Source organism: Eutrigla gurnardus (assembly GCF_963514095.1).
Source record: "Eutrigla gurnardus genome assembly, chromosome: 7".
Taxonomy (NCBI): domain Eukaryota; kingdom Metazoa; phylum Chordata; class Actinopteri; order Perciformes; family Triglidae; genus Eutrigla; species Eutrigla gurnardus.
The window spans coordinates 26,468,570-26,479,827 of record NC_139921.1 but is presented as its reverse complement, the minus strand read 5'-3'; the positions used below and the strand labels follow the sequence as shown (position 1 = coordinate 26,479,827).

Genomic DNA, 11,258 nt, shown 5'->3' with positions numbered 1-11,258 from the left:
TTTGGTGCTGACGGTGTTTTCTATGCAGCACTATCCCTCCATCCAAAGTGAATGTTTTGGATTCCTATTATGAGAGTTTTGGAACGGTTTGTTCCTTCAGGGGTCGACAAGAGACCAACCGACACCAAACATACTGGGACGAAATTTGATGTAATAGCATCCAAAGCCCATTCTGTGTTACCACGTTTCTACATATTGGGTCAGAAGAAAAGAAAAAGCCCCAAATGGAAACAAGTTTGCTCCGATCTAAAACAGGAGTCCATGCCACGTTATTGATCCGGATACAGATGTGTGTGATCATGACGGCTTGTATGTGTCCTGATGAGGTTTTGGGGACTCCACCGGGGAGCCGAGTGAAGCCGGATTGACCAGCGACGCTGTCTACCTGTACCACTGGGTGAAGAAGCGAAGCCGAGGAGGTCCCGTCTATGTGTGGGGACACTCACTGGGATCTGGGTCAGTCGCTCTTTTTTTTCTGGTAACGTCCCTCGTCTGTGACACTCACAGATGTAACTGGAAACTCTTTTGCTTTCTCGTAGGGTGGCGACCAACACCGCAGTAAAATTACAAGAGCAAGGTGGGTTAAAGGCTTTAAAGGTCCTGCATGAACATGGGAACCCACACAGCCAGGGGATTTTAATCATTTTAATATTTCATTTAATTACATAAGGACTCTCTGGTCTGTGTGGGCATGTAGACTGTTTGACTGACATCTCCCTCACTCTGTGACAATTATCAGCCAGAATAATCCTGAAATCATTTAAATGTAATACCCCATCCTGTAGTATTTCTTCTGTTCTTTTTGTCTACTGTCTGGAACACATCAGGGTCTGCTGTGGAGGCTTTAATCCTCGAAGCTGCGTTCACGACTATCGGAGAAGTCGCACTCAACCATCCGCTCAGCAAGGTGAGTTGTTACAGGTGTGTCTGTCTGCAGCGCCTCAGGCTGTTCTCATCATGAAAACACAGTTGTTTCAACTTCAGCACACTTCAAAAGAATGTGCAAATACTAAGACAGGTTCTTTCTCCTTTTTTTTTATTATACTGCTACAGCAAATGTTTGAGGAAAATGTAAGAAATGACATGGACTTTTTAGACAGACTGTAAGAAACAGAGATGATGTGCAATTAAATTATAACTAAATCTATTTAGCTACAAATATCAAGACGGGTTACCATGTGGAATCACTTAATGATGAAAAATGACACTGGTGTCACTCCATACTCTTATATCACTGATTTCACTGACCAAATAAGTTGCTACAGCACTCAGGAAATTGCTAAATATTTGCCTGACTTTCCAGATGTACAAGTTCCTCCCAGGATATGAGAGCTTGCTTTGGAAGATATTGAAAATGAACAACATTGTGTTTGCTAGTGATAAAAAGTGAGTACACTTTTAGCTTATTTTACTTCTTGGTTTATCAATTTTGCAGGATTTCCAACCATTGCAAATGTTTTAATACATGCAAATCCATCTCTGATACAGAATATATATTTTACCCCAAAACATGCAGTTTGAAGACCTTGACCGGCCCACTTCTGATCCTGCATTCAGAGGATGACCATATTGTACCGTATCACATGGGTGTGAAGGTACAGAAGCTCTTTATTTATCCCATTTGCACCGTTTTCTCGTGGATGTTGGTGCCTCTTTTCTGAATTACAGCATTTCTGTTCTGTTGTCTCCAGCTGTACGAGATATCACTTCAGGCTAAGAAAGAACACAACACAGATGTTCAGGTTGAAATGATATCCTACAGAGCAAATCTTGGATTCAGCCACAACAACATCTACTTAGACCCCAACTTGACAAATGTGCTCAGGTAAGTTTGGCCAAAACTTGCACGTCTTCTTTCCTGTAGATTCAAATAAATATGATATTTCCTCTGCTTTGGTTGCAGGACATTTCTACAAACCCTGAGACAGTAGATGTGCTCTCCCACCTCCAGAGAGGAAATAAGGCCCAACGGATACGAACAGGTTTATTTCATGTTCTCAAAGAAAAACCACTGGTTTACATATTATATTGCACAATTGGTTTTTATTCAAACACTGCGACGAAATACTGTAGCTGACAAATGAAGTCGGTTAGTCGGAGACAAATTCTTAAATTCAAATTCAGATGAGTCAGCTGCTCTGTTGCTGTGATTTCATACTGACTTCAGATGCAGAAACGCACCAATCCTGGACTATGAAAAAATTGATTGGACCTCGCGCTGCACACTGACTCCTGGTTACGAATGTAACAGACTTGTTGTTGTTTTTAAAACATGTGTTGACAATAAAAAAAAAGTGTTCAGAGTATAAAACTGTGATTTCTGAAAAAAGTTGACTTGAGCGTTAAAAGTAAATGACTTGAACACGTGAAGGCCTCACACCTTCTTCAGAGCCCTGGCCGTTTCTTCGATGGCCTCCCTCGGCTCATTCGGAGGTGGGATCTTCAGGTCGGTGGGCTCGACGCCCCAGACCTCGGTGGCGTACTCCGTGATGGTTCTGTCGCTGGAGAACTTCCCCGTGGCAGCGATGTTCCTGATCACCATTTTCGTCCACTCCTTTGGATTCTTTTAGAGGAAAATAAAACATTTTTCTTATTTGTTTTCTTGAATTAGTGATAATTCCTCTGAGCATTCTTCTTCTTCTATTCTATACCAGTTCTATATTTGGACAATTTCTTGTGTTATGAAGCATTTGTTTTAAAGTTCTTTGCAATAACCATTTTTTAAATACTATAGAAAGACAGAACAAAAAAAGGAGAGGAAAAACGAAACAAATTAAAAGAAAGCGAAAGAAAAAGAAAAACAGAATGTAAAAGAAAAACAAAAAGAAAGTGAAAGAAAAGGAAAAAGAAAGTAAAAGAAAAAGAAAAGAATAGGAAAAACAAAACTGAGTAAAAGAAAGCAAAATATAAATGAAAGGGAAGTAAAAGAAAACAAGACAGAAAGAAAGAAAGAAAAAAAGGAAAGGAAAAATCAGTACAAAAATCAGTTAAAGTAAGTGAGAGAAAACAAAAAAGAAAAGGAAATAAAACAAAGCAAAACAATCAAATAAAATGAAAAAAACCTAAACAAAAGAATCAGTAAAAGTAAGAAAAAGAAAAGGCTAAAAGCATTACCTGATAGAGCTGGCTGACTTTCTCTTGACATTGAACGTAGTCCTCAAAGTCTGCAAACACTTTGAACCTGAAAATAAGAATAAAACCATCAAGTCTGACAACGTCAACCCAACAAAAGAAAAGCAGAAGTGTGAAGAAAAACCTCAGAAGTAATCGTTGTTGTCATGACAGCGTCAGCCCTTCTGTGACCTTGTGCTTCTATAAAAACAGTTTCCAGAGAGGAAATTGAGGCTGGAATGGAAAGAGAAGAACATACCGGTCGTATTTGAAGAGCATGTCAGTGAGTTCTTTGAAAAGCTGTGGATTTTGTGGGCTGAAATATCCACTCGTGATCTGGTCCATCACATGTTTCAGCTCTGGGATCTTCTTGTAGTACGACATGGCATCATATCTAAAAAAAAAACAAAACAAAGACTCGTTAATTAAGCAACAACATTAAAAAAAAAAGAGCAATAAACAAAACACTTTTTACCCCTTTTCGTCCATGGCAGCCACGTCCTCCACCCGCATGCCGAAGATGAAGAGGTTCTCCTCGCCAGCCTCCTCGGCCATCTCCACGTTGGCTCCGTCCATGGTGCCGATGGTCAGCGCTCCGTTCAGCATGAACTTCATGTTTCCTGTTCCCGAAGCTTCGGTGCCGGCGGTGGAGATCTGCTCCGACAGATCCGTGGCCGGGATCACTGAGAGGGGGGGGGGGCATTTTAACATTTTTGGTGGTATGGATGCAAAACATGATCCTGGGACTTATTTCAGCCCATAATGAGTAATATTAAAAACAATCATTAATAAACTGTACAGTAACTTCTTTTCTTGCATTTATAATTAAGAGATCCCTCTGTTTCTTGTATTTCTCATCCTCTTGTCATTTTATCTACATTTTATTTTATTTGATATTTTTCTTACATGTGCTTATACAGTGAGAGCAACTGTGTTTCCAACACCGACATGTAGCAGTAAAGCAGCTCTACCTTTCTCTGCTAGAGAGACTCTGTAGTTCTCCAGGAAGATGACCTTCAGCTTGTCTCCCACCACGGGGTCGTTGTTCACCACATCAGCCACGGAAGTGATCAGCCTGATGATCATCTTGGCCATGTGATACCCGGGTGCAGCCTGCAGAGGGCGACAGGGGGGGGGACAGACTTACTGTAAAACTACAGCATCACTCTTGGCCTGGTTACTTCCTCTTTGCTGTCTGTGTGTCATGGCTGCTGTACCTTTCCCCCGATGATCACTGTCCGTGGCACAAACGGTGCGGTGGGATTCATTCTGATGCCTGGGGGGGGGGGATACAGACATGCATGAACACGTTACAGTGTCATATCTCACAAATAAGTCAGGGGGATTGATTTTAACATCCTGTGACTTTTCTGCAAAAACCATTCAATGATTTAGAACAAAAAAACAGGGAGTTGCGTTTTGCTTTCATGCTTCAAAAAACTAATTTCACTCATGTTGTTGTTTTTACCTAAAAGTCTATTGGATGGATTGCCTTTAAAATTGTGAACAAACATTCATGGTCTTCAGAGGATGGATCCTACTGACACAGAATGTTGTTGCAATGGCGTGTTATTATATTACGCCATATCGCCACCGTCATCATTTTCATGACCAAATATGTCGTGCTAACATGCTAAGCTAAGGTGGTAAAGGTTGCACATATATCCTGCTTTGAATCAGCATTGTCATCATGAGCATGTTAGCATGCTACGGTTAGCATCAGAGGCTGCAGTCTCCTGTTATCTATATGTCTTATTCTGTTCATCTTTTATGCAGTTTAAAGACACTACATTGTAATTTCCAAGTAAAGGGTGAAGATGTCAGGAAAGTCACCATTACAGTAAATTGCACTAAACAGAACTGGTTTTCGTCGTCTGATGATGATCGCATGGAACTATATTGCATCTCATTCTTCGTGTTGGTTTTCCACTTGCTGGTGCTTGTGAACTTTTGTGGCATCACTCACGGTTGTACAAGACGACGATGTGGAGGCAGTTGAGGAGCTGCCGCTTGTACTCGTGGATTCGCTTCACGTGGACGTCGAACATGGACGACGGGTTGATTTTCACCCGGTACTCCGTCTCCAGGTACTGAGAGAATTTCACCTTGTTGTCCTGCGAGGGAAAAACATCAGAAAAATATGTGACTTGGCAAACAAATGAGTTGTTCATTGATGCAGGTCCCGACATGTACAAAGCAATAAAACACAAAGCTGCGATGCAGAACTGAACTGAATTCATGGTGCAACCGGACCCTGAGAACAAAACCTCCACTAGGCAACATCATGCAATCATTGACGCAACAGAAAAACAGGAACCGCTACGCTTACTTTAGCAATGATCAATACAGTTAAACGACTTTTATTTCACACAAAGCTTCTAAATCCATTGAGATGCAGCGGAATACAGAAGTATAAGATGGAAAAACCTCAACTACTTCAGTACTAAATACACAAGCTGTGATATTTTGTTTTCAGACACAATCCTCCAGGTGGATTATGATTGCATTATGAGTCAGGTGAAGTTCATTTATGCACCATATTTGTTTGGCGCTATAAAAGACAATTTGCTAATTATTCCAACTTCCTGTAGTTACCTGTTTGACTTTGTAGATATCCCGGATGAGTGCAGCGTCGTCCACAAAGTCATTCAGCTTCCGCAGCTGGCTGAGGTCCTTCACGTAATCCTCCCCGATCACCTGGAAGAGACGTTAAAGGGTTCAATGTGGGCCAAACACCCTGACTATGTTCACTCCACGACACCTGGTATATATCTGGGAAGTTGACTGGAACCCGGGCTGCATCAAAGCTCAAACCCACCTCGGCGATGAGCTCGGCCAGGCCGGGGTTGCAGAGCAGCAGCCAGCGTCGGGGAGTGATGCCGTTGGTTTTGTTCTGAAACTTCTCCGGCTCCAGTTCGCTGAAATTACGGAATCTGTCCGAGAGAAAAACGAGGGTAAATGTCTTATCATATCGTGCTCATTTCCAGGTTTTACACTTGGATTAAAGGTTTCGACCAGAATAAGTTTACATGCTTTAATGTTGATAAGAAAAATATATGTATGTATTTTTCTTGCTAGTCAACAGCTCGGGTTCACGTTTACTTCCTGTCGGATGATGTCACTCAAATTCATTCACACTGCACAGTGTAAATCCTGACGGCTCATTTAAAGGTTTCTGAATATCTTCTCTGTGTTTCTCCGTGCTTTTCTATACTTTCACCAGAAAGACTTGCTTTATAATCTAAACAATATTTGAAAATCTTACTTTTTACAATATGGGACCTTTAATTTGGATCTCATGGACAAAGTAACGGGCAGATCTAAATAGTTGATTTATATATCAGGTAGTTAATGTTTGTTTTATCCCCTTATACACACATATGAATATGATTTGTAGATGTGATGGCTCATAAATACACCAAAACATCCTTTACTCATCAGGTTATAGTTATTTCTCATGTTTTCTGTTGTTTCTTTTTGCTGTTTGTTGTAATTCTGTGTAACAGAGGAGATGATTCAGTGCTGTGAGGCCACTCATGTTTAGCAACTATTCCATTTATGTGTTGAATCTGTGTGTGTGTGTGTGTGTGTGTGTGTGACGTGGCTTACACATCGGTCTTGATGATGTTGGAGTGTATCTCAGCGACCCCGTTGACGGCGTGCGACCCCACGATGCACAGATGCGCCATGTTCACCCTCTTGCAGCCGTCTTCCTCAATCAGAGACATTTTCCTCAGTTTGTCCATGTCGTCCGGAAAGAGAGCCGCGATCCTCTGCCGTGACAAAACACACCTTTAGGCTGTTGGATTCATGTGTTCGCTCAATAAAACACATTTCTTGTTTCAGTACGTACATCCAGGTGGACCTGGTTGATGTGGTAGATGATCTGCAGGTGTCGGGGCAGCAGAGTCTCCAGCAGCTCCACCGGCCAGCGCTCCAGAGCCTCGGGGAGGACCGTGTGGTTGGTGTAGGCGAAGGTGCGCTTGGTGAGGTCCCAGGCCTGCAGAGGAGGAGGAGGAGGAGGAGGAGGGGGCATGGATGCATCAACTAACGTTATGCAACACAGGAGTAGCGGTTTCCTTCGTCACACTCTGTGGCTTTAACCTCCGTTGTACTTCCTTGTACAACTTGTTGCACTCCAAATCCAAATCCACCAAATCGGACTCTTACCGTGTCCCAGTCGAGTTTCTCAATGTCCAGGAAGATCCTCATCAGCTCGGGGATGGCCAAGGCTGGATGGGTGTCATTCAGCTGGATGGCGACCTGGAAACACACATCTTATTGATTTGATCCCCTGTAACTCTAAGCAGGAGATTAAAGAAGGGGGAAAACACTGGGTTGCAGGTGATTCATATCTGAAATACCTTACATTGCATAAGCTCTGCCACACCTTGGTACCACCGTCATACCTGCAGGGTTTCTTACCTGCCAGACAGCCTTTTCTCCCTGAAGGCGCTATTACGAAATGTCTACTGTTAACGAGGCACATTTTCTTTTCACGCCAGCAGACAAAACTCTGTGACACCACTTTTTCACAGTCATGCATTATTTCTTCAGCAGATGTTTCTACTGTCTTCTAATGTGCCAACACGGTTTCATTGTTTGCGTAAGTTACAGGTTCCTGAATCAGGAAGGTTATCTTGTGCCACACATTTGAGGAAGAAGAAGAAGAAGAAGAAAGCTGAACTTGTTGCAATCGCCACCTGATCGCTGGTGTGTTAAGTGAGGTTAAGAGAAGAAGTGAAATAACGTATTTCCATTGCAGACATGCTGCAGAGCTTCTTTGCATTTTGTTTTTTTTTGCATTAATAAACGACTGATTTTGAAGCTTACTTTTTCCGGGAAGCCCTCGAAGGAGGTTCGGCGCGGCGAGCCCTTCTTGGTGGTCTTGAAGCGGCGGATGATGTCTTGGAGTGTGGCCGCCACCACAAAGTACTCCTGCTTCAGCCGGAGTTCTTTTCCTTCGAAGAACTACAACAAATAAAGACCAGGGAGATGATCAAGGCCTTGACTAGAGAGGAAATGATGCATGAAGAAGATGCGCTTGAGATGCAAAATGTGTTCCCATATTGCTGCATATACACAGAAAATATTCAACTTACATTGTCATTGGGGTAAAGGACACGGGAGATGTTCTCTGCCAGATTTCTGTCCAGAACAGCCTCGATGTAATCCCCAACATTAACTATAAATGACATATATACACGTCATATATCATAGATTTAAGTCAAAGATTAAACTCTGCAGGAGAAGAAACCACAACATGTGAGCTATTTGGAAACGCAGACATGGTTTTGCAAAGCGGGTGTTGCAGCAGGTTCCTCCTTTCTTGCAAAGTGAGAACACAAACCTGTTTTGCAAACGTGGGTTTGACATTAGAAATGGTCAAAAAACCGCCTTCGGCACTCACAGTCTCTCAGGTTGAAGTCGTTGGGGGCGCGGGCGGACCACAGCCTCATGGTGTTCACGGTGTTGTTCATGTAGCCGGGGATCGGCGTGTCGTAGGGCATCGCCAGGATCACCTTGCAGGAATAAAAGAGTGGTATAATAGAATAAAGGCCCGCAATCTACTGTAATCTAGGTTTGGATCCAGAAAAAGACACAAGAATAGTCATTTTGAGTCTTTTAGTGGTTATTTTATGTCTCTTTGTGGTTATTTTATGTCTCTTTGTGGTTGTTTTCTGTCTCTTTTTAGCTGTTTTGTGTCTCTTTGTGGTTGTTTTCTGTCTCTTTGTGGTTTTTTATGTCTCTTTGTTATTGTGTGTCTCTTTGTGGTCGTTTTATGTCTCTTTTTGGCTGTTTTGTGTCTCTTTGTGGTTGTTTTCTGTCTCTTTGTGGTTTTTTACGTCTCTTTGTTATTGTGTGTCTCTTTGTGGTCGTTTTCTGTCTCTTTTTGGCTGTTTTGTGTCTTTTCGTGGTTGTTTTCTGTCTCTTTCTAGTCCAACAGTTATTGTTAGTCACGTCATAGAGAGTCTCCGGTCCAGGGTTACCAGCTGCAGTACCTGAGTGTCGACCCACTTGGAGCCATCTTTCGTCTCCTCCACTCGTCCGTAGAAGTGAACCGGCAGCATGTACTCCGGTCGAGCTTTCTCCCACGGGTTCCCATGCCTCAGCCAATCGTCTGCCTCCTCCACCTACAACAGGTCAGACAGAGGAAAGAGGAAGGATAAGAAAAAGCTTTAATATGATATATGAACATGTTGGAGCAGACAGAAAGGAGAGTCATTGAGCAACTCAGTTCAGTGTTCAGGAGGACATGTTTACACAGAGGGTTTGGAGAGCAAATAACAAGGAGAATTCAAAAGGGCAAAATCCTTTGGTTTGGTGGATGCCTTATCACAAGATATGCAATATTTATTTTGCTTTGTCGTCTGAAATCCAACCAACAGCTCGCAGCACTGCACAGTCTGTATATTACTGTTAATGATTAGCTTGTGATGTTTTCTGACCTAATTCCGGTCTACTTTGACCCCGCTCCACACAGACTTTTAGGGTCAAATGAAGCTTATAAAACTGTTTAAAATGCCTTTTTTACGCTCCAGTTACCTGCCAGCCGTCTCTTATCTTCTGGTTAAAGATTCCATATTCATAACGGATGCCGTAACCGTACGCTGCAAGACCGAGCGTGGCCATCGAATCCAAGAAACATGCTGTGTGCAGAAAAAAATCCCTTCATAATTAATTAAGGCAGTCAGACAAAAGAAGCATTTGTACTAAGGACGAAGTCAAACATCTGCCTCCTTTTACCTGCCAGTCTGCCGAGGCCTCCGTTCCCCAGACCGGCATCCTCCTCCATCTCCTCCAGCTCCTCCATGTCCAGGCCCAGCTGCAGCAGAGGGCAAAATAAAGGCCTCCTGTTAAGTTATGCTTTTTTAATAAAATATATATTTCATATTCCTGTGAACTTGTCTGACCTGGTAGATGGCTTCATCGCAGGCGTTCTGCAGCCCGAGGTTGATCATGGTGTTTTGGAGCGTCCTGCCCATGTAGAACTCCAGAGACAGATAATAAACCCTCTGGACGAGTAGGGAAGGAAATAAATGACGTTTCTTTGCACAGACTCCATCTCATCAGAGACTTTAGAGATCACAGATGAACTACAGAGGGATTTTTGTGCTATATTTTTGTGTGATTGTGGATTGAAGATGCAGAAAGCGCAGTGTGGAGAGCTGAGCAGCAAATGAATGAAACGCGATGCGATGACCTAAAATCACTGCAACTCTTTCTGGTAAAAAAATGTGATGTAACAGGAAAACCTTGAACACCACTATTTCCTGTGAATAATAAAAAAACATAAAATATATGTACATAAACACACATCATTAAACATGCAGTGTACGTGTGCTGAAGATATTTTATCTGTACTTTAAGATGGAACATGTATGTATATATATATTGTTTTTGTATACTTTGTATTGATACATTTTGCAGTAAGTAAGTTCAAAGTGTGTCTTTTCTGCTGTTTTCTGTTGTTTATCTGTTTTGAATGTGGACTGATGAGGACTGATGTGGACTGACGAGGATTTAAGGCGTTCCTCACTTGACTTCCTGTTAGTGTTTTCTTTTAATAACTCCCTTCCTTCCAGGGAAAGTAATAAAACTACTGAAAATAACTCCTGATCACTTATGAGCTGTTTAATCAGTTCTTCTGTGCATTTGTGTTCCACTACAACAATAAAGTAACACAACACTACTGTCTGTATTTTGAGATCACATATTTGCAGTTGGAGCTCAAACCTTTGGGTCTGCTTCGTAGTAGAACTGCTGTGTTCGGATCCATCTCCCCACCAGGTGATCCCTCACGGTGTGAGCCAGGGCGAAGTAATAATCCCTGGGTGTTGCAATGTTCCTGTCTTTCACCAGGGTGAAGTGCAGGTGGCGGTTGAAGCCCTTCTTCAGCTCTGCAACGTTCTCCACTCCCACGATCCCCCTGATGCTGATCTGCTTGCGCTTCTCCTGGTCGGTGAGAGGTGTCGCCATGCTGGCTGGGCAGGTCTGTCCCCGTGAGAGACAGACAGACAGACAGAGAGGGAGACAGAGAGAGAGTTTGTCCTGGACTGGGAAGTGAAGTTGACAGGAAAGAGGGTGGCAGCTTTTCATGCAGCAGACTCCTCCTGTTGCTGCGTTTCATTGGAGGGTGAAGAGGG

General features: G+C 42.7%; 2 protein-coding genes across 3 annotated transcripts; one reads left to right on the top strand and one right to left on the bottom strand.

The window, feature by feature from the left end:
- Window positions 1–529: 529 nt before the first annotated feature.
- LOC311015547 (lysophosphatidylserine lipase ABHD12-like) lies at window positions 530–2,025 on the top strand. The gene is made up of 6 exons (XM_084012867.1): window positions 530–577; window positions 828–907; window positions 1,304–1,386; window positions 1,517–1,595; window positions 1,692–1,825; window positions 1,904–2,025. The coding sequence occupies exons 3-6, from the start codon at window positions 1,304–1,306 to the stop codon at window positions 1,929–1,931; spliced, it is 324 nt and encodes a 107-aa protein (XP_083868993.1). The 5' UTR covers window positions 530–577; window positions 828–907; the 3' UTR covers window positions 1,932–2,025.
- On the bottom strand, window positions 2,016–11,184 carry pygl (phosphorylase, glycogen, liver). 2 transcript variants are annotated; one of them, XR_014597362.1, is made up of 21 exons: window positions 10,849–11,184; window positions 10,026–10,127; window positions 9,859–9,937; window positions 9,658–9,761; window positions 9,114–9,245; window positions 8,522–8,633; window positions 8,214–8,296; window positions 7,945–8,082; window positions 7,282–7,374; window positions 6,965–7,111; window positions 6,721–6,884; window positions 5,930–6,044; window positions 5,707–5,808; window positions 5,078–5,225; window positions 4,329–4,387; window positions 4,083–4,224; window positions 3,587–3,794; window positions 3,371–3,505; window positions 3,115–3,181; window positions 2,213–2,563; window positions 2,016–2,144 (listed from the first exon to the last, which is right to left on the bottom strand). XR_014597362.1 is itself a non-coding variant. In XM_084012855.1 (20 exons), the coding sequence occupies exons 1-20, from the start codon at window positions 11,089–11,091 to the stop codon at window positions 2,375–2,377; spliced, it is 2,562 nt and encodes an 853-aa protein (XP_083868981.1). In that variant the 5' UTR covers window positions 11,092–11,184; the 3' UTR covers window positions 2,016–2,374. The 2 variants fall into 2 exon arrangements, 1 of the variants encoding a protein (XP_083868981.1); XM_084012855.1 differs by having other exon boundaries at window positions 2,016–2,563.
- Between the last annotated feature and the right edge of the window lie 74 nt (window positions 11,185–11,258).

Coding starts and splice junctions, on each gene's coding strand:
- LOC311015547 (XM_084012867.1), top strand. CDS start 1,304: ATGTACAAGTTCCTCCCAGGATATGAGAGCTTGCTTTGGAAGATATTG. Junction 1,596..1,691: donor CGTATCACATGGGTGTGAAG/GTACAGAAGCTC, acceptor TGTTGTCTCCAG/CTGTACGAGATATCACTTCA. Junction 1,826..1,903: donor AACTTGACAAATGTGCTCAG/GTAAGTTTGGCC, acceptor CTTTGGTTGCAG/GACATTTCTACAAACCCTGA.
- pygl (XM_084012855.1), bottom strand. CDS start 11,091: ATGGCGACACCTCTCACCGACCAGGAGAAGCGCAAGCAGATCAGCATC. Junction 5,809..5,929: donor TGGCCGAGCTCATCGCCGAG/GTGGGTTTGAGC, acceptor CGTCTCTTCCAG/GTGATCGGGGAGGATTACGT. Junction 2,564..3,114: donor AAGTCAGCCAGCTCTATCAG/GTAATGCTTTTA, acceptor TTCCTCTAAAAG/AATCCAAAGGAGTGGACGAA.